The sequence below is a fragment of the Podarcis muralis genome, chromosome 10 (assembly GCF_964188315.1).
Source record: "Podarcis muralis chromosome 10, rPodMur119.hap1.1, whole genome shotgun sequence".
NCBI classification, from domain to species: domain Eukaryota; kingdom Metazoa; phylum Chordata; class Lepidosauria; order Squamata; family Lacertidae; genus Podarcis; species Podarcis muralis.
This window is the reverse complement of record NC_135664.1, coordinates 9,985,801-10,009,930: the sequence shown is the minus strand read 5'-3', so window position 1 is coordinate 10,009,930 and position 24,130 is coordinate 9,985,801. Positions and strand designations below refer to the sequence as shown.

Genomic DNA, 24,130 nt, shown 5'->3' with positions numbered 1-24,130 from the left:
GAATTATTTTACAATTAGCCCCAACTCTGCCCCCTCCCCCTGCAAAACAGGTTTACAACTGTTCTGTGATCTGAAATTACATTTTGAATGGATTAATTCAAGACACACAGTAAACCAGCCTGAAGAACTCGATAAGGGAGGTTTTTTCTTTTTTTCCTTTTTCTTTCTTCCTTGATAAAGCGAACCATATCTATTGTGTTGGGAGCGTTTGACATATTTGTTGATTCCTTCGTTTGCTGTGAGTGTGCATTTTAATTTGTGTATTTTCCGGCAGTGTTGTTTGTGTTGGTGGGGACGGCATGTTCAATGAAGTGATGCATGGTTTGATTGGAAGGACGCAGAAGGATTCTGGCATAGATCAAAATAACCCCAAAGCACCATTAGTCCAATGCAATATCAGGATTGGCATAATCCCGGCTGGTAAGAATTGCAAAACGGCTCGCTTTCGCCATACGTCATTATATTGCGGTTATGACTTATTACATGTTTCATTAGCCCCCAGGTTGTGTGACAAGGAACCTAGCCTAGAATCACAACATGGGCGCAAATTGGCTGCTGGTATTTCGACGTTGTCTGTATCTGTGTAAAAAGGAGCACGTGAAGGGAAACGACAGGATCATAACCTGTTGCCAGACCTCCATCACCCCAACCTCTGTGTGTTTAGCCAAACCCATGAATGGCTCTGTTCACAGATAATGGATGGATACATAGAGGTCAGAGACTGGAGCATGCAGATATCAACCGTCTCGTTTCTTTTCCGTGTGATCATTCTACATGGCTGGATGTGCAGTCAGCCCTAACTGTTATGGTATATTAAGATTTCAAGGAGACAGAGTATGTGAGATAATTGAGCCTTCTATTATTATTATTATTATTATTATTATTATTATTATTATTATTATTATTATTAATATACTGCCCTATACACAGGGGTCTCAGGGCAGTTCACAGAATAAAAATAAAAACAACAACCACAAAATACGTAATTAAAATAAAAATAACAACCCAATAGCCCCCCACCAAAATAATAATAATATATATATATATTTAAGGGCATAAGATGTAAATCAGATCAACCCAAAGGCCTGGTTAAAAAGGAACGTTTTTGCCTGGTGCCGAGAGGTGTATAATGAAGGCGCCAGGCGAACTTTCCTGGGGAGAGCATTCCACAAACGGGGAGCCACTGCAGAGAAGGCCCCGTTCTCGTGTTGCCACCCAATTATCACCAGCATTCTTCCCCTTTCTCTTGGGCCAGCCAGTTTTACCCCAGAAGGACCTTATTTAAAGGAGCCTGGAATCCTATGTTCAGGAACAGCATCCCAGTTTTCCATCGCTGTCCCTCCATAGTTCAGGGAGCTTATAGCAAATAGGACAGCGCAGGATTACCATCCTGCATTTATTCTACATTGCTTTAGCAGATTTATAGCGTTTGTGTTTTAGATTTAGATCGTTTTGTCTTTTGTGAAGATTTAACATTGTCTCATTGTTTGTTCTTTGTGGGCTGTTAGTACCCTTGACATGTGTTTTCCAGGACTGTCTATTCTCACTGGAACAAACCCTAGTCCTTTTATTTATATGTAAAGGCAAGCCTTTCAGGTTTGCCTGAATGTGTGTTCCTGGCGAATTCTATTTCGAGAGTTATGGAAACGTCAGTATTTAGTCTAAAGAAAGAACACATCTTGGTGGATTTTGCTAGGAATAGTTTGGACCTCACACCTGCCCCATGATCCCTCAATCTATCGCTTTCCTTTTAAATTGGGAAGTATCCTCCAAACTAGTCTCTTTATTTATATTTGGTTATGGACATGATTTATACTTCGCCTTTCAACAGCTTCCTTCCCAGGGAAACTGACAATTTTTTTAAAATGGTGCTAAACAATTTAAGATAAAAGCATTAAAACACAGGCAGCAGCAACAGCAGCAGCAGTAATAATAATAATAATAATAATAATAATAATAATAATAATAATAATAATAATATATTTATTTATTTATTTATACCCCACCCATCTGACTGGATTTCCCTAGCCACTCTGGGCAGCTCCCAACAGAATATTAAAAACACGATAAAACATCAGACATTAATAACTACCCTAAACAGGTTTGCCTTCAGATGTAAGAGCAAATGCAAAGTGGGAGAAAGGCAACTTTAACATAGAGCAGGGCTCAGCAAACTTTTTCAGCAGGGGACCGGTCCACTGTCCCTCAGACCTTGTGGGGGGCCAGACTATATTTTGAAAAGAAGAAGAAGAACAAATTCCTATGCCCCACAAATAACCCAGAGATGCATTTTAAGTAAAAGGAAACATTCTATTCATGTAAAATACACACTGATTCCCGGACCGTCCGCATAAGGGATATATGACTGAATAGTGCCACTCACAGGGTGTATAATCTACTATTCGTTTTTTTATTTTTTTAAAAAAGCTCAATGGTGAACACTGGCTCACCAGAAAACCGATGTACCTTTGGCACGTAAATTAATTGTCAGTTTAAGCAGGGCTTGTCATATGCCATATGCCAGGCCAAAACTCAGAAACCTGTTTTTCACTAGCAGGGTTTCTGTCACAGTCATACTATTTAATTAGTTAATTTTTAAAATAGCATTCCTCACCTGCCCTTAACCCAGGGCCGGTTGCCAGAATATAATATACAGTGCTAAAAACAATTATATGATTGGGGAAACCCCAAGTAAAGCAAACAGAACAATATACATTCAGCAAAATAAATTTTGTTTTGTCCCACAAAACAAAATGCCTTCACCGTCAAAGGCCGGAGGTGGGTTTTTAGCATGCAGCAGACACTACAGTCGTACCTCTATGAGGAGGGACTTCCACAGTTTCAGGGGCTGCTGCAGAGAAGGCCCTCTCCCAGCCACCATTCCCCACATTTTTTGGGTGGGGGTGTCCTTCCTTATATTGGTCGGCTGTCCAGTGAGGAGGGTCTCAAAAAGGAATAACTTCTCTAGTCCCCATACACCCAGGATGAGAAGGTAGGGCTTCTAAGCTAACAAGGCTGTTACTAGTTTTATATTATTTTATCCTATTTGCACTGTTATTATTCTGAATTTCAGTCTCATTTCCAGAATGACTCTTTCCCCAATGGATTGATTTCCTTCTGTTCTGCCTTAAAAACACACTTCTGTTGCTTGGACGTCCTATTATGATTTTCAGCTTTTATTAGACGGAGAGAAGTGCCGCAATCAAAAATTCCACCCAATTGAATCAGGGTTTTTTGGGTGGGAGTCAAAATGTATCTCCCCGGGTCAGAAATATCTGCTTGATATTACCTTGGCTTTTGGACTCAAAATGTCGTGGATGTATCTCCCCGGGTCAGAAATGTCTGCTTGATATAACCTTGATGTTTATTAACTTGCAGAGATTTCGTTGGTATGAATTCACTGGTCTGCTCTGTAAAGGGCGGCTCAAACTGTTCCCGTCTTTTCCCTTCGTTTAGCGTTCATTCCACCCACCTGCCTGACAAATCAAAATTTTGCTTAAGCACGCACTAAGCCTAATTCTTTTGTTCTGCCCTGGACAAACAGCGTCAGCTTGACAAAAGGATTTCCACCGCAGCTCTTTAACAACAGATCAATCTCCCTCTACACCTCTCTCGAAACATTGCGTTGACCCTCCTGCCTGAGTTATCAAGGAGAAAGCAAACACCACGGCTTCGTTCTGTCAAACTGCATAAAATGGTTAGCAAGAGAGGCGAGGGAAGGAAATCTCTCTCCTGTCTGCTGGATGGAAAGGAAGAAAATTCTGCATTCGGATGTCCCAGGGCCCTTGCCATGCCCTAAGCAATTCCATCCTGTTTCGTCACATTTTGGATATTCAGCATATGTCGACATTCGCATGTGGAAGCTGACCGTCCCAAGAGGGGAAAATCCAAAGTGTCTGACAGTTCAGATAGTCGCTAGCGAACGTTGACAAGTCACCTAAATGGAGCAGTCAGCTTTCTTTAGTATATGTCCGAGAAGCGGGGGAAATATACATCTGTTTTCAGGAATTCCAGGGCTCAGTTCTTGGGCCTGTGCTATTTAACAGGTTTATAAATGACCTGGATGCGGACGTAGAATAATAATAATAATAATAATAATAATAATAATAATAATAATAATAATAATTTATTATTTGTACCCCGTCCATCTGGCTGGGTTTCCCTAGCCACTCTGGGCGGCTTCCAACAAAGATAAAAAATACACTGAAATATCACATATTAAAAACTTCCCTGAACAGGGCTGCCTTCAGATGTCTTCTGAATGTCAGGTAGTTGTTTATCGCTTTGACATCTGTTGGGAGGGCGTTCCACAGGGCGGGCGCCACTACCGAGAAGGCCCTCTGCCTGGTTCCCTGTAACTTGGCCTCTCACAGTGAGGGAACCGCCAGAAGGCCCTCGGAACTGGACCTCAGTGTCCGGGCAGAATGATGGGAGAGGAGACGCTCCTTCAGATATACTGGACCGAGGCCATTTAGGGCTTTAAAGAGAAAGGATGCTGCAGACTTGTGGATGGCTTGAAGCTGAGACCGATAGTGAACACTATAGAAAACAGATTCGAATCTGGAATGCTAGGCAGACCAACAAGGTGAACGTCAACGTACACAGATGTATTGCATTTCATTGCAAAGCTGAGCAGAAACAAAAGATGGAGGAGGCCCGGCTCGTGTGAAAAGGATCCAGGGGTCTTGACTGGCTGCGAAACTGAACACGAGCCAGCAGTGTGATGCATCTGCTAAAAAAGCGAATGCGATCTTAGGCTGCATTAAAAGAAACATCGTCATGGGAAGTAATACTTTCAGTCTATTCTGTGCTGGTCAAGACTTATCTGGAATGTCACTCCCAGTTCCGGCACATTTTAAGCATTCAGTATTTCTTTCATTCGTTTTTATCTGTGTACTGCCGTGCAAGACTCACGGAAATAAGTATCAAGAGACGGTGTGAAGTACAATGGTACCTCGGGTTACATACGCTTCAGGTTACATACGCTTCAGGTTACAGACTCCGCTAACCCAGAAATAGTACCTTGGATTAAGAACTTTGCTTCAGGATGAGAACAGAAATCGTGCTGCAGCAGCGGGAAGCCCCATTAGCTAAAGTGGTGCTTCAGGTTAAGAACAGTTTTGGGTTAAGAACAGACCTCCGAAACGAATTAAGTACTTAACCCGAGGTGCCACTGTAGTGGTTAGAGCATTGGCCTAGGATCTAGGTGACCAGAATTCAGAAACCACAGTCAGCCACGAAGCTCACCGGATTACCTATTTATTTCAACTATTTGTAAACCACTTGATCCCAGTCATCTCTAAGCAGCATACAAGAGATGCAATGCAGTAAGACTAAAAAATGTGTTAAAACTGTAAAATCACAAAGTTCAATTAAAAAGCCTGCAAGGTGGTTGTACGGATAATTTGGGAGGAGGAAAATCATGCAGACCACCTTGAGCTCCTCGGAGGAATGATGGCGGGGGAATGTAAAATTTATTAATTAGTTAATACTTTTCTTTTTTTTAAAGCAAGGCTTTTGCAGGAGAACGTCCAAAGGGAATCTGCCCTAAGTCACAGTACATTGTACAGATTTGGATTCACACAACAGGTTGAGAAGATCCCTGTCATTAAGTTAGAATCACCGGACTGGAAATGAGTAAAATGCTCTGCAGAAAAGCTCAGAAAGGTTACTGGACTGCAAAAAGAGTTTCCCACCTGCTTACAGTGCTCACTCATAGCCTAAAAGGAAGAGAAGGCTTCAAAATATCTTCCTGTCTGATCGGCCAGAGCACCACAGGCAGCTAAGCAAAACTATTTACCACCCTAAGGTAGTTCCTTCCTCTCTCTCATCCTCTGACTCACTCCTACAAAGCACACAGAGCACAGAACCGTGGCGCTTCAAGATTGCACAGCTCTAGATAACTCAAGCAAGTGAGCCAGTTCATAGGGACAAGAGATGATTGTGGGTTTGGGGGTAGGGGAAAGGAATGGCAGTTTTCTTTATGTGTCTTCACCGTGCTGTAAACTTCCTTTTCCAGGTTCAACGGACTGTGTTTGCTATTCAACGGTTGGCATCAATGATCCAGTAACTTCAGCCTTGCATATCATTGTGGGTAAGTCCCCGCCTACGGATTTTGTGCCCTTGGTGGCATTTCCAGGTGCACGTCCACCAATTTTACACTGTTTCTGTATTTTCCGGTTATATTTTCCCCCCTCCCAGACTGGGTACACATCAGAGACCATTCCACTGGTGCCGTGAGGGCACGAATACGTGTTATGTAATATTGCTCTGTCAGACAGTCACAGAGAAGCATTGTTCATAAAATGAACAATTATTAGTTAACCCTGTTTCTGGCACCTGAATTCTGTGGGGTGTCCTGCCTTAATGTGTTGGTCAGCGTAGAAACTTTTTCGGCATAGCTGTTAGCTATAATTTTCCCGTGCCTGATGTTCATATGGCGACAGGTGATTGGCAGGCTGAGTGTGGTTTGCCCCCAAATGGCCGAATTAGTTCCACTGAGCAGTTGTTCTCCACCACTCTCACAGACCCAAAGTGTCATGCAGCAAATACTCTCCTCATCTCTCAGTTCAGTGCTGGATTTGGGGAAGTGGATCTAAACCACTGAGCCTCTTGGGCTTGCCAATTGTAAGGTCGGCGGTTCAAATCCTGTAAACTCCCGTGGCTCTGTCCCAGCTCCTGCCAACCTAGCAGTTCGAAAGCATACCAGCGCAAGTAAATCAATAGGTACCGCAGTGGCGGGAAGGTAAAGGGCGTTTCCATGCGCTCTGGATTCCGTCACGGTGCTCCATGCACCAGAAGCGGTTTAGTCCTGCTGGCCACATGACACGGAAAATCGGGCTGCAGACGAATGCTGGCTCCCTCAGCCTGAAAGCGAGATGAGTGCCGCAACCCCATAGTTGAATTTGACTGGACTTAACCGTCCAGGGGTCCTTTACCTTTTCCTCAATGCTGGATTTGCAGACTTACGCAATTGCAGCCTCCCGTATAATCTGAATTGTCTCTTGTCGACAGGAGACACTCAGCCTCTCGATGTCTCTTCAGTGCATCACCACGACACGTTACTGAAATACTTTGTCTCCCTCTTGGGGTATGGTTTTTACGGCGATATATTGAAAGACAGCGAGGGGAAACGCTGGATGGGACCCGTCAGATACGACCTCTCAGGTAACCTTTCGTATTTCGTTCTCCGTCCTTCCGTATGAACCTGCAGAGAACCAGGTTGCCAATAAAGCCAGTATTTTTCTCTAAGGACAACCGTTACGGAGCCAGCCTTGCTATAAGAAGGCCGTGAATGTTACCAGCCTGCAAAAATGTTTACGGGCTTCCTGAGTGCTGGCAAAGGAAAGGCAGAGGGGTTTGTCTGTCTGTTAGCAGCCCACTTATGGGCACAGGGGCTCCCACCTCATGGGAGACAGAAGGCGCCAGACCCTTCCTTTGCCACCCTCTGCATGCGGTGCCATCTCCTCCTAAAGTTGCCAGGCTAATGCTTAAATATACAACTGCATATGAGCCGAACGGTGGGAGAAGGAAGCAACAAGCTTGGGATGTCAAAAAAATCAATAAGAAGATGGCAGAGCGAGTGTCTCCGTGTGGTTCTGCAAGAGAATTGGCAGAACGGACAGAAATAATTTGTGTTGATTTATAAGACATCGTCGTTTCTTAATTCCACCCACCCCCCAGGTTTCAAGACCTTTCTGTCTCATCATTACTACGAGGGAACAATATCCCTTCTACCAGCATCACACGCCGTGGGGTCTCCAAGAGATAAGAAGCACTGCAGAAGTGGGTAGGCTAAACTATATTGCACTCGGTTGTTGTTTTTAGCACATCTGGCTCCCAGGTCACTGCACTGAGTTGTCAGGATGCTCCCAGCGGCTCCCAGCTGGTTGCCCAAGAAAGTACAGTGGTACCTTGGTTCTCAAACTTCATTCGTTCCGGAAGTCCGTTCTAAAACCAAGGCGTTCCAAAACCAAGGCGTGCTTTTCCATAGGAAGTAATGCAAAGTGGATTAATCCGTTCCAGATTTTTTAAAAACAAGCCCCAAAACAGCAATTTAAAATGAATTTTACTATCTAACAAGACCATTGATCCATAAAATGAAAGCAATAAACAATGTACTGCAGTCACGCAATCAATCAATCAGTAGTTGAACTGGGTTCCACACAGTCAGAAAAAGAAAAACACAAAATAAATAGCAAAAACAGAGAGATCTCAGTGTAACACTCAAAACGGAAGTGTGGCACTCAAATTGGAAGTGTGGTGCTCAAAACAGAGCATGTTTGACTTCCGAAAGAAGTTCACAAACCGGAACACTTACTTCCAGGTTTGCAGTGTTTGGGTTCCAAGTTGTTTGAGAACCAAGGCGTTTGAGAACCAAGGTACCACTGTATAAAGACAAGGAAAGGTTTCTTACCGTCCTCCCCCCCCCCCCGTTCTTTACAAAGAGAGGCTATAGAACCCAGCCTCTTGGATAATTGGGTTGTCCCGAGTGAATCTCCACCCACCCCCATCTCTCCCACTTCCTCATTCATCACTTCTACAAGTGCTGCTATGGCTGCCCTCTGTCTTTGAGCTCTTTGCTCTCCTACTTTTAAGGCTCGCCAGGTTCTGGGAGATGGAGGGTCTGGAATGTTTTCTAATGACACTGTGTCAGCTGGGTGTTGTTCTGGCTCTCCCATGATTTTCCAGCTTTCCCCCTCATCTGCCTCTGAGCTGCGACCTCCCTCCAACCAATGATTGCATGCACAACATTGCTGCTCACACCAGCCAGACCAGAAGGTGAAGAGGGAGGGAAGAAAATATGTATTTTTGCTATGCCTGCTCCTACAGCAAAGATGCCTGGGATCGTTGCTGTCACATGATGGTAGCAGAGCTCGCTCAGGATCCAGAAGATCTCTTGCCGCCCCAGCTCCACCTTTTTCATCGAAACCCCCTGTTGGGAGGTGTTTTATTTTTGCAGGCTACTGCTGGAAGTAGCCCCTGCCCACAGCAGGAGCAGGGACATTGGGGTGCTCCACACTAGCGGACCTCAGACACGGTTGGGACACCCTGATGTCATCCAAATGCCCCTCTAGCACAGGGGTCGGCAAGGTTTACCGGCCATGGGCCGGATCACTCTCACGGAGATCGCCCGTGGGCTGGACTGGCGCAGCGTGATGCCAGAAATCGTGTCTGCACATGTCCGCAGCTCCGGAATCGCTTCTGCCCCTGCCCAGACGCCGAAAATCACACCTGCGCAGAGGTGATTTTCAATGTCTGGACATGCGCAGACGTGGTTTCCGGTATCTGTGCGTGCACAGATGTGATTTCCGGCACCACTCAGGAGTCCCTGCGCGGCAGCATGCAGGGGACCTGCTGAGAGGCTGGCTTAGATCAGGGGCGGCTTGTGGGCTGGTAAAACGGTCTTTGTGGGCTGCATCCAGTTGCCGACTCCTGCTCTAGCACAACGGATCGTTTTCCGTGTCAGTTCACTGTGAAAGTCAACAAGAAAAAAGCAGTGACGAGAGTCAACAGCTTTCTTTAACTCTTCAGAACCTGCAATGTTCTGGCAACTTACTGTTTTTGGGTTTGTTTGTTTTAAAGAACCATTAAGAAAAAAGATAGGCATCCATTATAGCAGTGCAGGGCTTCAGCTAGAAATTTTGAAGCACGTGACAACTACAGTGGTACCTCGGGTTAAGAACTTAATTCGTTCTGGAGGTCCGTTCTTAACCTGAAACTGTTCTTAACCTGAGGTACCACTTTAGCTAATGGGGCCTCCTGCTGCCGCCACACGATTTCTGTTCTCATCCTGAAGCAAAGTTCTTAACCTGAGGTACTGTTTCTGGGTTAGCGGAGTCTGTAACCTGAAGCGTCTGTAACCTGAAACGTCTGTAACCTGAGGTACCACTGTATTCCAAAGAGAGGCAATCAATTTCATTGTTTGCCTCCAAACAAAATCTCAAATATTTGGAAAACGTGGCTTCAGAACTCAAGATGACTCTGGTACAGAATTCCCAAAGGCTGCTCCAGAGGTTAGCTTCTCATTTAAATGACATATAAAATGTTGCTTACAACACAGCCTGACATACTGCAGACAATCTGGCTAAACGAATGAAACATTAATGCCCGGTTCAGACTGCAGAGGGGAAAAAACCAGGCTCACTCTTCTTCTCCAGGTGCCACATTTGCAAGCAGAGTAAACAACGGCTGGAGATAGAGCAGAAGAAGAATGGGGGAGAGATTAAAGGTAATTTTATACTATATGGAAGACCAGACCCGGGTGGTTAGCAGATTTGTTCATTTGGCCTCTTAATGCACCGGGTGATGTAGCAACAAATGCAAGGGCAAATTTGGATGATTAGAGAAACTGAATTAAACCAGAAGCCTAGAAGAGATTCACATGGGTTTCAGACCAGGTAAGCTTTCTTCAAAGTGATGCTTTTTTGCTTGTCATCATTAATGGATCATTTGGTATGAATGATGAGGGTTGTGATGGAAGCCACAGGGCCCTGCAAACGAAATCTGCATTTCATATGTGAGTGCTTTTCTTTCTTCCTGTTTGCACATCTTCACTGAAGGGTCCAACTTAGAATGGGTTGGACTTGCTTCTGAGCAGACATACCTAGGACGCCAGCTGTAGTTGTTTGAACATAGTTCCTATTGAAATCAAGGACTGAAGTCATGACTAACTTGCTCCATTGGTTTTTATCTAACCAAATTGCAGATTATTTTTATTTTTATTTATACCCCGCCCTTCCCAGTTCAAAAACAGGGCTCAGGGTGGCTTACAACAAATTTAAAACACTTTTAAAAACTTAATTATAAAAGCAGCATAAAATACAGTATAAAAACATGAATAACAATAAAAATCAAAAATCAATTAGATAATCCCCAGGATTAGCTGGCTGAATTGGTCCTACTTGGGCCAGCGAGGAGGCCAGGGGAGAATTAGCTGTGGGGTCTCGGAGCGGGTGATCTTCATAAAAGGGGAGGGGGAGGGATTGATTATTTATTGAATGAATGAATGAATGAATGAATTTATATACTGCCCTATACCCAGAGGTCTCAGGGTGGTTCACAGATAAGATCAACATAAAAACCACAATGTATATAATCAAAATAAAAACAACAACCCAGTAACACTCCCCCCCCAAAAGAGTCACATTTTAAAAGGGCATAGGATGTCAATCAGATCAACCAAAGGCCCTGTTAAAAAGGAACGGTTTTGCCTGGTGCCTAAAGGTGTTTAATAAAGGCGCCAGGTGAATCTCCCAGGGGAGAGCATTCCACAGATGGGGAGCCACTGCAGAGAAGGCCCTGTTCTTGTGTTGCCATCCTCAGGACCTCTCAAGGAGGGGGCACACGAAGGAGGGCCTCAGAAGATGATCTCAGGGTCTGGGTAGGTTCATATGGAAAGAGGCGGTCCTTGAGGTCTTGCGGTCCTGAGCCGTTTAAGTCTTTATAGGTCAAAACCAGCACTTTGAATTGGGCCCGGAAACTCATTGGTAGCCAGTGCAGTTGGACCAGGATGCTCTAACCGTCTTACTCCGGTGAGTAACCTGGCCACTGAATTCTGCACCAGCTGAAGTTTCTGAACCATCTTCAGAGGCAGCCCTACGTAGAACGCATTGCAGTAATCTAACCTTGAGGTTCCCAGAGCACAGGCAACCGTAGTTAGGCTATCCCTGTCTAGATAGGGGCGTAGCTGGGCCACCAGCCGAAGCTGATGGAAGGCACTCTGGGCCACTGAGGCCACCTGCGCCTCGAGCGACAGCAAGGGATCCAGGAGGACCCCCAAGCTACGAACCTTCTCCTTCAGAGGAAGTGTAACCTCATCAACAACAGGCGATCTCCCATCCATCCAGGCTGGGGAACCACCCACTAACAGTGCCTCTGTCTTATCTGGATTGAGCTTCAGTTTGTTGGCTCTCATCCAGTCCATTACCAAGGCATCCAGCTTAGTCTGGATGCAACCCAACATGTCCATTTTAAAGTACAGCCACAGACATACTAGAAGAGGATACCCATAACCCCTGTTGCTCTAGCATCATAAAACTGACTTTGGCAGTACCTTCTATTTTCAAGTAGAGTTGCCCCCCCTTTTTTTACAATGCAGAAACACTTATTGCTCTGCCTTCTCTTGCCTCTGGCCCCGTAACTTTTCTTCTAGAGCAATTCAGTCTCTAGGTAACGAGAGCGAATCAGGTGCCAACAGCTATAAAAGTGCTATAAAAAGCATTCTGATTCCTGCACATCCAAACCTTGTCAAAGATACAAGTCAACACACTGTCTCCTGTCTGACCTCACTTGCCAGTTAGTTTGCAGCCCTATTCCAAAGGACAAATATGCACAGCCAGTTGGCCTTGTGGACAACCGGTATTTGAAAATGTGCAGTGTTTTTAACTTGGATAGCTTGCTAACGAAAGAACGCGTCATAAATTTGTGCCATGGTTTATTCTTGCGCACGTAAGAGAACCGGCGATGCCATGAGACACCTTTAGAAATCCAAATCGTGGCCAAATCGTCATGTTTGTGGCTCCCATCCCACTGCCTCTGTGCTAAATATACCTGTTTGTGTTTTTAAGGGGATGACGAAGGAGAATGGAAGGTCATCAGGGGAAAGTTTCTGGCCATCAACATTGCAAATATCAGTTGCGCCTGCCCACGGAGCCCGAAAGGCCTTGCACCAGCTGCTCACTTGGCAGACGGCTCTGCAGACCTCATTCTGGTTCGCAAATGCTCCCGATTCAATTTCCTAAGGTATCTCATCAGGCACACGAACCGGGATGACCAGGTGTGTATCTGCTGTGGCGGATCGAAAGGCGGGGTGACGTTCAATGCCGATCTGTGCTCCCATTGCAAAAACGCAAATGTAGATTGGGCATAATTTGAAAGAAGCTCCGATAGCAGCCTACGGGTTGTTTTTTTTTGGGGGGGGTGGGGGAGAGGGAGGAGAAGCACCAAGGATTCGGATTGGCTATGGCGTTAAAACCCTTTCCGGCAAAAGTGGAGTTGCCAGCTGCTCGCCGGAATTGGATTTCTGCGCCGCTAATTGGTCTGTGGCAAGGGGGAAAGTTTGGCAGGTGGAAGTTCTTGCAATGCGTTAGGAATCTCAAAAGTAGAGACTGTGGGAGCCAAGTGCTTTATTGATACTGTCCGCACTATTGCAGAAGCTGGCCAGAGGAGAGAGCTGGCCAGATTTCCACTGCGGTATGAAATTGACCTTTCCCAGCAAGAAGCCATCAGCCAAAGGGGTCACAGGTCCTACCTGGCCCTGCACAGCAGCGGTGAGGAAGCTGTGGTCCTTTGTATGTTGTCGGATTCCTGGCCATGCTAGCTGGAGTCTTGATGGGAGTCAGAAGTCCAGCATCTGGCCTGAGCTGCTCATTTCTCAGGTTCAGGTGCTTGAGTTTGCTGGCCAGCTTGACTGCCCACCTGCTTGGCCTGCCTATCTTGGCTCAGATCCCTGTCTGGACAGTACATGTTTGCTGCAGCCTCCCAGCTCTGGCAGTTCTTCTCTCCTTGCACTGATGCATATTGAACTACCTTGGGTTCTCCCTCCCCCCCCCCCACAGCCGACAAATGAGTTTCAGAATACACACACACACACACACAAATTACCGTATTTTGCGCCCCATAGGACGCTCCGGTCCATAGGACGCACCTAGTTTTTTGGGGGGGAAATAAAGGGGAAAAAAATTATTTCCCCCCCAGGTGCGGGGCTGGAAGAACCAGGTCGGGGAACAGTGGGAAGGCGCGCTCTGCCTCCCCGCTGTCCCCCGAGCTTGTGGGGCTGGTGATGGGGAGAAGTGCGCTGATCCCGGGACTGCAGGCAGCTCTGCGCGGCCATCGGGAGCGGGACGGGACTTCGCGCCCGGCTCCCAGGGGCCACGCAGAGCTGCGCTGAGCCCGGGACTGCAGGCAGCTCTGCGCAACCCTCGGAGCCGGTCTCCCGAGGGTTGCACAGAGCTTCCTGAAGCCTGCATTCGCCCCATAGGACGCACACACATTTCCCCTTCATTTTTGGAGGGGGAAAAGTGCGTCCTATAGGGCGAAAAATACGGTACTATTATGTTTTCTCTTTTTAAAAGGCCAAATTCAAAACTGGTTAATAACATCGAAGGAAGACAGCTACTTACAAACAAGGCAGTTATTTGTTTCTCCCATGCCCTGTACTTTATGTATGATATATACTCCTTGGGGCAGGAGCCTGTTCTTGTTTTACTTAGTGTAAATCTGCAAAGTGCCACAACCATTTATGGCACTCTATAAATAATGAGTTCAGCTCCCAGCGTTCCATTAGGCTCCAGGAAACAGAACTCCACGCCCCAGCCCCACCCCGAACTGTACAATTGAAGGGATGGGTCTGTTGATTTGATTTTTATTTGATATATTATATTTTTACGCTGCTTTTCGTTCAAGTGAATCTCAAAGCGGTTTACAGACAACCTATAACAATAACAGAAAATCACAGGTAAAGGATTCCTGGACGGTTAAGTCCAGTTGAATTTGACTATGGGGTTGTGGCGCCCATCTCGCTTTCAGGCTGAGGGTTTGTCTTCAGCCAGATTTTCCGGGTCATGTGGCCAGCATGACTAAACTGCTTCTGGTGCAATGGGACACCGTGATGGAAGCCAGAGCACATGGAAACACTGTTTACCTTCCCGAACATCACAAACGCAGTATAAATCATATAGAGCAATCAACAATGTTAGCTCAACCTGCCTAGCATCTCATTATGCTGAAAATGTTTCTATTCCATCAGTCTTCTGCAGACAATTAAGAACACATCTTTACACCACAGTTTGCTGATTTCCGATGTTAACTTTTCCATACGGTTTTCTTTCTAATTGTATAGTTTTCTGTACAATCCTGATATTCTTTTAAAATAAATGGTGGTATATGAATATTTTGTTATGAATAAATTTGATTCATTTCGTATGTTATAGTTAAGAATGGGCGAAGGTGCATCTATTGAATATCAAGGAATAAAAGTTTACAGTGCCTCTTCCTGAGCTTGTCATAGGAGCCACTCAAACGCCATTCTAGGAAGTGACCGTTCCAAAAGTCTTGAGGAAACAGCCATACATTTTGTAATGTGCATTCCATTTACTTTGCAGAGGGTCACTCTCTTTCCTGGATAGCATGGGCAAGTCTCAGTATTTCACACTCAGTTTTCCACCTGTAAAATGGGAATAATTCTGACCTGCCTTACGGGATTTTTAAAGGAGGACCCAGATCCAAGTTTGTTTGTAAATGACTAGCCACCCACCATTGTTGACATCCAGCTGGTTCAACGTGGACCAGGTGAACACTGATAATAATAATAATAATAATAATAATAATAATAATAATAATAATAATAATAATAATAATAATTTATTTCTACCCCACCCATCTGGCTGGTTTTCCCCTGCCGCTCTGGGCGGCTTCCAACAAAAGATTAAAAATACATTAAAAGATCAGTCATTAAAAACTTCCCTAAACAGGGCTGCCTTCAGATGTCTTCTAAATGTCAGATAGTTGTTTATTTCCTTTACATCTGTTGGGAGGGCGTTCCACACTACCGAGAAGGCATTCTGCCTGGTTCCCTGTAACCTCACTTCTCGCAGTGAGGGAACTGCCAGAAGGCCCTCGGCACTGGATCTCAGTGTCCGGGTTGCACGATGGGGGTGAGCAGAATTGTCCCAATTTAGATGTGCCGAAGCCATTCGAAATCCGTGACCTGCATCTTTCTTTATACTGAACTCTGGCTTGCTTTGAACTAACAGAAGCGGTTTGCTGAGTTTTGAGTCAACAAACGCAACAGATTGCCTCTTCTCCCTTCTCTGCAGTTTGACTTCAGCTTTGTGGAGGTTTATCGGATCAAGAAGTTTCAGTTCACATCGAAACATTTAGAGGACGGTGACTGCGATGCCAAGAAAATGCAGAAGAATCACTTTGGCCATTTCTGCAGAGACCACCCTGCTTGCTGCTGCATTCCTCCCAGCAGCACCTGGAACTGCGACGGAGAGACGCTGGATTGTTCAACAATTGAAGTCATGTGAGCATCTTCGTTTCCGGGAAAAAAGGATCTGTGCTTTTAAAGATGCAGCAGTTTCACTCGCTCCTTAATTGATGGGAGGTGCAAAAAAATGGTCTCCACAGCAGATAGAAATCTGTTATTTAGCACACACACAAAGCCATACACCCTGAACGGGAAGTCTTGAAAATGAGAGGTCATAACATGCTTGAATTTTCAGACCTACCTCCGTACCGAATAGCAACTTCCGGTGTCGGGGGAAGGCAGAGTTACAGTTCATTGGTACCTCAGTGATGGAGGAGGAAGTTAAAGCCTACTTCTCACAGTCTTTATCCTAATTCAGAGGATCCAGCAGCTGCTTTTACAGTTTCAAAATGGTACATGCAACCCCTCGCTGCATGTTTAGCATCACACTTAGTTTGGCCCTATGTCTTTAGGAATATAAAGACTAGTTGAGTGGATGTTCAGTTAATGAGTCCTGACATGTGTTTGTGTGAACTGACCCCAAATTTGGCTGGACTGTGGCCAAAATGTTTTGTTTTCATTCATAGTTCTGCAGAAGTCTGTAAGCGGTTTGTAATTCCCAACCAAAAGGGAATCAGTGGAAGAAATATAATGCAACATTCCACATTCCAAACTGAACGATACTCGAGTCGTACCTTGGTTCTCAAACACAATCGTTTCCGGAAGTCCGTTTGACTTCTGAAAACGTTCGAAAACCAAGGCACAGTTTTTGATTGGCTGCAGCAGCTTCCTGCACTTAATCAGAAGCCGTGTCGGACATTTGACTTCCAAAAAATATTTGCAAACTGGAACACTCACTACCCGGTTTGGGACGTTCGGGAGCCAAAACGTTTGAGTCACAAGGCGTTCGAGTACGATTGTACTAATAATAGCAACCATAATAATGCCACATTTTAAGTAACATAATTAAATATCTCTGAAAAAAATCCACAACAGCCCTGCTCATTTATTCCCTGCCTCTCATCTAGGGAACACAAGCTCTTCACCACCAATATGACAAGGCAACCATGACTTTCTCTGACTTACTCTGGGGTGCCATTGTGAACAACCAGTTCCCCTGGAATAGCAAAGGGGTTTGCTTCTCCCGATGACTGGCCTAGTTCACAATTAATACATCTGCATTTATTCCGCACTTTTCTTCCCTTTTGCAGGGTCCACTGCCAACTCATGAAACTGTTTGCAAGAGGAATAGAGAGGAACTCCACACTCGAAGCAGTTCAGAGGCAGCTCTGCTGAGCAAGTTAACCGAAGCCCATTCTCCATAAAACAAAACGAAAAGCAAGCAACAGAAGGCAACCGCCTGGACGAACAAGCGTCTCAGGCACGTCAATAAACGTTTTAAAGCCGAAGACGGTTTTGTGGTAAAAGAATCCATTTTGGTCATATGCGAATGCCTTCAAAGATTTTAGACGTAATGCACGTCAGGCTACTGTTTTGTGAAGAAAGCGAGGCTGTGTACACACCACCTCAAGCAGAGGTGCCAACTTGCGCCCCAGATTGAGGGGGCCCAGTGTGCTTGTGACATCATGCGTGCGTGCGACATCACATCGGCGGGAGGGGCCGAGTGTGGAGCCCAACAGGGTGCAGCTTCAGTGACTGGTGGCTCCTCCTTTCTTGTGGACAGGAGGAGCCGGCCACTGAAGACGTGCCACTCTTGGCTCTGTATTTGACCTCTTTCATCTTCCCACAGATATTTTTTGTGGGGTGAAGAAACCTTGGCCCCACAGAGTTGGCGCCAGGGACCTCCAACCAGCTTCCCCCTGATTTGAAAACACAAGCCAAGGTTAAGCTGAGGTGCATCCACTTCTGACAGCTGTTGCGCACATGCCGGCAGCTTCCTTGACTAGGACTCAAACCAGGAAATGGGTGCCCCAAACCCCTCTCTGGTCTGTACATTTGCAAATGTGACAGCAGGGACGAACGACCTCACTGCATTTTAAGCCGCTATGCATACATAGACTTGAGTATTTGATACAGAGCAGGGCAAACGTAGCTTGTCGGAGGCCCCAGGGCGGGAGTCCTGCTAAAATAAAGTTACTCAACTCCAACAAAAAAGCAGCCGGTCCCTAGCAGGCCCCTTGGCCAGCTTAGATCTCCGAGGCCTGGGACAAGTGTATCTGGCTGGGGCCCCCTCTGTGTGGGCCTGGAGGGAGCAAATGGCTTGTGTTTTCATGCTTTCTTTTCGCCCTTCGCCCTGTGACCATGCTCCAATAACAACTAGGCCTGTGGCAGTAATTCAGCCTTATTAGCTTGCTGCCCCCTGGTACCACCACTCCAAAAATATCAGACTGCTAAGAGGCTGCTATCATGCATCTCCATGCTGGCCAGAAAGGCATAGTCGTTTATTTTGTAGCCAGCATGAAAATACAGCATGCCACCACTTAGCAGGCTAGTGCTAAAGGGGAAAAGAATCCTTCTAGGAAGTGGAAGACAGATGGAGCAATGCATCCTCCCCTCTGCCAGACCACTGCAGTTTCAAGCTAGCTATGTTTCTAGGGGCGCGGGTGGCGCTGTGGTCTAAACCACAGGCTTGCCGATCAGAAGGTCGGCGGTTTGAATCCCCGTGATGGGGTGAGCTCCTGTTGCTCGGTCCCTGCTCCTGCCAACCTAGCAGTTCGAAAGTACGTCAAAGTGCAAATAGATAAATAGGTACTGCTCTGGCGGGAAGGTAAACGGCGTTTCCATGCGCTGCTCTGGTTTGCCAGAAGTGGCTTAGTTATGCTGGCCACATGACCCGAAAGCTGTATGCCGGCTCCCTCGGCCAATAAAGCAAGATGAGCGCCACAACCCCAGAGTTGGCCACGAGGTCCCTTTACCTTTATGTATGAAGCAATTTTCCTTCCCTTGTTCAGAAATCAAGTGGACCAGTAGAAGAGGAACTGTTCTTCCTGCAGCAAGCTAACTCACTTGCATGGAGTTCCTTGTTGCTTATGGCTGCCAGGCAATGGACCGGGTTGGCTTAGCCAGCCACCATTGGCTCTCACCGGCTGCTGCCAGTTTAGTGAGCGCCCCCTTCTGCCCACAGCAGGACCCCCGTCAACAGCATCAGCAGGTCTTCCGAGGGGCACAGCCGAGCCCTTGTGGACCAGTTCCAGGCTGGCATAGCAATCTGCCTGCCTCCAACCCAGCTGCATCAGGGTTGGCTGCCAGCTAGGACTGTTCCCTCCGTTGTTAAGTGCAAAGTTGCATTAAATTCAGTTGGGGGTTTTAGCAGTGACTTGGCCGGGATGTTGTTTTGCACCACTGGTGCCCTTGTGCAAATACCGTATTTTTCACTCCATAGGGCGCACCAGACCATAGGGTGCACCTAGTTTTTAGGGGGGGAAATAAAGGGGGGGGGAAATCCCACTCGCTCTCTTGGCTTCGTTTTTAACCGTGGGGCTGGGGCGGGGGAAGCCCGAGCTTTCCCTGACCCCAGCCCCCAGAACAGGTCCGGGAGCAGTGGCAAGGTTGCGTGCAGCTGGGGGCGCGCTCCGAAGGGTTGCAGATAGCTGCCTGAAGCCTGGGGAGCGCAGCGGGAGTTGGCGCTGCGCTCCCCAGGCTGCAGGCTGCTATCCGCAACCCTTCGGAGCGTGGGGTGAACTCCCGCCGCGCTCCGAAGGCTTGCGGATAGCTGCCTGAAGCTTCAGTTGGCGCTTTCAGCGAAAGCAACGCGAAGCCTGGAGAGCGCGGAGGGAGCGCTCCCTCTGCACTTCGGAGGCTTCCCGTTGCTATCGCTGAAGCCAAGGAGCCTGCATTCGCTCCATAGGACGCACACACATTTCCCCTTCATTTTTGGAGGGGGAAAAGTGTTTCCTATATAGCAAAAAATACGGTAGTTTCCACCTTAGGAGCTGCTTGAAACCAAACGCCCTGCGTGTGTTCGAAACGACCAGCTGAATTACGATGGCTTTGTAGCTGGCGTGTTGATTTAAAGGCTGCCGAGTATCAAAGTTCTCAAGCCGTCACTCACACCAGTTTTTCCCTTGCCCAAATTATAACTGAAACCCCTTTGTTGCGTGAGCGGAGCCACGCCTGCAACTTATCAATGCAAATCAAATACACAGGCCTGGCTTCAAAGCAATAGGGTGTTGCGTAGAACACCTTTGCGTATGAAAACATATTGTGATTCCCTTCTGTACATCTCTAGGAGGGAATAAAGGATTGTCTGAAAGGGTTGTATGGCCAGACAGCTGTTCCACAGGGCCTGGGAGATGCCGAAAAGAGACAAAAGTGGAAGTAACTGACACAAGACACCAGCAGATTGTCCGCTTGTAAAACGTGCTTTAAATGAAAACAAAATAGCTTGAGTCTTCTTTTTCTTTCCATGAATGCAGCAGAGTTCGTGCACACAGGACATGGTTTTCCTTTCTCTGCAGCCCCTGGAGGCTGGGTCACCCTTGGGACTGGTAGAGGATTTGGTGTAGTGGACTGCAGGTGGAAGGGAGAGTTGGCAGAAAGATCCCCCCTCCTCCCCTTACATGATCGGAGGAGCAACTTAGGATCATGGCCAACGACTCCTTAGAATCATCAAATTCTAGAGTTGGAAAGGTTCATCTAGTCTATTGCCTGCAGTGCAGAAATACGCAGCTGCCCCATACGGGTCTCAAACCTGCAACCTTGGCGTTGCCAGCACCACGCTCTAACCAGCTGAGCTATCCAGACTCCTTGGGTTGAAGCCAGTTTGCACAATCAGAAGAATCAAGTGAAGTAATCATTCTTTGATGTGGCTTGATTTTTTAAAAAAACTGCTTAGACCTATACTGAACCAAGTTTGCTGGTTTTATTTTTAATTGTTTGGTTTTTGGACTGGTTCTGTATTATTGTCAAAGCGCTTCGTTATCCTAGCCTACAGATACTTTAGGAATATCAACCATTTCAGATCGCTGGTAGGTTAGCAGGAGGTCTCCAGTGTCCCGTGGGGAAGGGGGACGTGTTTGCAGGCTCTTGTGCTAAGGTGGGTCTGCACGACTTGTGAACCTTCCCAGCTGAACGCAACACACCAGCCTTGGAATGGTAGAGTCGGAAGGGATCCAAGGCTCATCCAGATCCAGCCCCTGCCATGCACGGATCCTGCCCACAGTCATTCCTGGGTGGGCTCATCCCACCAACCTTCTGGTTAACAAGCAGATGTGTTGACCCATCAAACGACTGGGAGTTCAGGGCCAAACCATTGTGAGAAATCATCACTGTTCCAAAGAACAGGTAATGCAGAGCAGGGTTGTGACCTCCCGTGGGTCACGTTTGGAGCCCCCGCCAGGTGTCATTGGTGGCATCAGATGACTCAATCCTGCACCACACCTGATGCCATTTATTACGTAAATAAAGGGGAGGGTTAGCTGGACGTACCTTGGGCCAAAGCGGTCTTGCAGGTCAAATGGTATCAGGTCTGAAATGGTCCACAGGCTAGAGCATGGGTAGGCAAACTAAGGCCCGGGGGCTGGATCCGGCCCAATCGCCTTCTCAATCCAGCCCGCGGACGGTCCGGGAATCAGCGTGTTTTTACATGAGTAGAATGTGTCCTTTTATTTAAAATGCACCTCTGGGTTATTTGTGGGGCCTGCCTGGTGTTTTTACATGAGTAGAATGTGTGCTTTTTATTTAAAATCCATCCCTGGGTTATTTGTGGGGCATAGGAATTCGTTCATTCCCCCCCCTTCAGAATATAGTCTGGCCCCCCACAAGGTCTGAGGGACAGTGGACCAGCCCCCTGCTGAAAACATTTGCTGACCCCTAGGCTAGAGGATCCTCACTGCTGGTGTCGAATAAACGCAGCGTTGCAAAAGTGACCGCTGAGAATTAGAAAACCCAGCTCAGTCCCTGCAAGTTAGGCTAAAGATTCAACATCTTGAGAATCAAGCGTGTTGCTTCAAACTGCTGTATATCTGAGTAGCTTCATATGTTAACAAAAGCACAGTCCTCTTTTAATGGGGTGCATTCCATGTTAGGAAGAGAGCTCTGTACCTGTAGCTGGTGATCCTATGCGTGTTTCCTTGGGAATAAGCCCCACTGAATATTTTGAGGGTCGCTGCCTAATAAATGAGCAAAGACTGGGTTGTAGCTGACTGTTTAAGATGGAGTTAAAAAACTAGAATGTTGCAACATGATCATTGTTGATGGGGGACGACGACTCCATGTTGGCCTGTGGGGTCTTGTTTTTTCTTTATATCAATCTTGCTGGTTTCAGGATTGAAAAGCAACGTTTTGTTCTTGAGTGATGGAAGGAAACTCTTCTCAAAATAAACAGCTACGTGGCAGACGTTGTGCGTGCTTTTCTGTTTGGTGTTCAAGTTTCTCTGTTAAGGTGATGGACAGCCTTTTCCCAGAATTCTCTCCCAGCTCAGTGATGTTGTTGCTGCTGTTATATTCCAGACCTTAAGAAAAAAGGGGGGGAAACCCAAACATTATAAAGCAAATACTTACTACCATTCCAAAAAAGAACACAAAAGCCAAATGACAGTAGAGACATACTTGATCAAAAGAAGCAGGAAAGAAAAGGAGATTGTATCACAAATAATTTATGCATTTCTATAGGTTAACGCAAAAAAAGAGTGATATAGAAAATTAGGTTTAAGTTTCTAGAGTTTATCCGATATTTTGATTCATAGAAAATTATTTCTCATATTGCTCAGGCATTATTATGTTGAGATTTGTTATTCAGTATTTTATGAACTTAATCAGCTCTTTGAGCATTTAGTGCACATTCCCATAACCTTTTATACATGATATTATGTATATGCACCCTGTGTCAAACACCTAAGACCCATTCCCTCATGGATTTGAATTTCCTTTTCCCAGCTATTAGCAATATCTTTGGGATTATTATTTTGCCCAGTCCGAAAGAGGAAAGGGGAAAAAAAAACCCCAGAGGATCTAATTTTAATTTGGAAGTGTGGATTCCTTCATTTATTTTCTTGATTTAGATATTGTCCCAATGTATCTCTTTATATTTACATTCCCAACAAATGTGTCCAAAACTCTTGTCCACTGGAATGGTGCACTGTGACTGTTGCATTCTGCCCTACTTCAGATAGATACAGTGGTACCTCAGGTTATATACGCTTCAGGTTACATATGCTTCAGGTTACAGACTCCGCTAACCCAGAAATAGTGCTTCAGGTTAAGAACTTTGCTTCAGGATGAGAACAGAAATCGTGCTCCGGCGGTGCTGCGGCAGCTGGAGGCCCCATTAGCTAAAGTGGTGCTTCAGGTTAAGAACAGTTTCAGGTTAAGTACGGACCTCCGGAACGAACTAAGTACTTAACCTGAGGTACCACTGTAGATAGATAGATAGATAGATAGATAGATAGATAGATAGACAGACAGACAGACAGACAGACAGACAGACAGACAGACAGGCATGTATATGGTCAAATGTAGCTTTGGCAAATAGCATGTGACTCCTCTTTCCAGACTGGGCTAGAGTCCTGTAAATAAACAATCTTTAGTTAAATATCATGTGAAGTATACGACCCTCAGCCCATTTGCTAGTTTTCCCTGTTTATGTCTACTAAGTAACGAAAGTAAAGGTTTTAAGTATTGCCTAGGAACTGAAAGGATTCAAATCAGAAGAAAAATGCATGAACACCCATAATTTTGGAGTCTGCAGTGTGGAATGATTTGAAGGCGTTGAAAGCCTCAGACTCAGCTAGCAAAGTAAATTATAATTTCTACAGGGTGTACAAAACCTGCAGTACTTTGAGGTTAGCAAGTCAGCACTTAACCGTTTTAGAGGAACATACGTTTTTGATTCATTAAACGTAGCAAGATATAATTTCTAGCGCCTGTATGGATGGATGTGGGGGGAAACCCTCAAATTTACACTGTGTGAGCTGAGGCCCTCACCTTTAAAAAAATAAATAAATTATGGAGCGTAGATAAGAAATCCCAGAGGTCCAGTCAATGACAGAAAGCATACTATTTCCAAGCCACGTCCTGAAATATGAGCCGTCGTTGTGTACAGCCCTATGTGTTTTGCCAGTTTTTAGATATTACATCAAGTTGCATTTCGTTTCTGCTGCACTATGCCTGGGTCAGAAGGGATGGATTCATCAATTATAGGTGCAGATTTGTCGGCACACAACACTTGTAACTGCACAGAATTAGTTTCACAATAATAAT

General features: G+C 45.9%; 1 protein-coding gene across 4 annotated transcripts in view; it reads left to right on the top strand.

The window, feature by feature from the left end:
* The window catches only part of CERK (ceramide kinase), a 46,412-nt gene extending 24,146 nt beyond the window's left edge, over positions 1-22,266 (top strand). For all 4 annotated transcript variants that reach the window (XM_028746299.2, XM_028746297.2, XM_028746300.2 and 1 more), the window contains 8 exons: positions 275-420; positions 6,020-6,094; positions 7,015-7,167; positions 7,684-7,789; positions 10,161-10,231; positions 12,570-12,778; positions 15,819-16,027; positions 17,182-22,266. In XM_028746299.2, coding sequence (XP_028602132.2) covers positions 275-420; positions 6,020-6,094; positions 7,015-7,167; positions 7,684-7,789; positions 10,161-10,231; positions 12,570-12,778; positions 15,819-16,027; positions 17,182-17,266 — 1,054 coding nt within the window. In that variant the 3' untranslated portion in view covers positions 17,267-22,266. The remainder of the gene's footprint in view (positions 1-274; positions 421-6,019; positions 6,095-7,014; positions 7,168-7,683; positions 7,790-10,160; positions 10,232-12,569; positions 12,779-15,818; positions 16,028-17,181) is intronic.
* Positions 22,267-24,130: the final 1,864 nt, after the last annotated feature.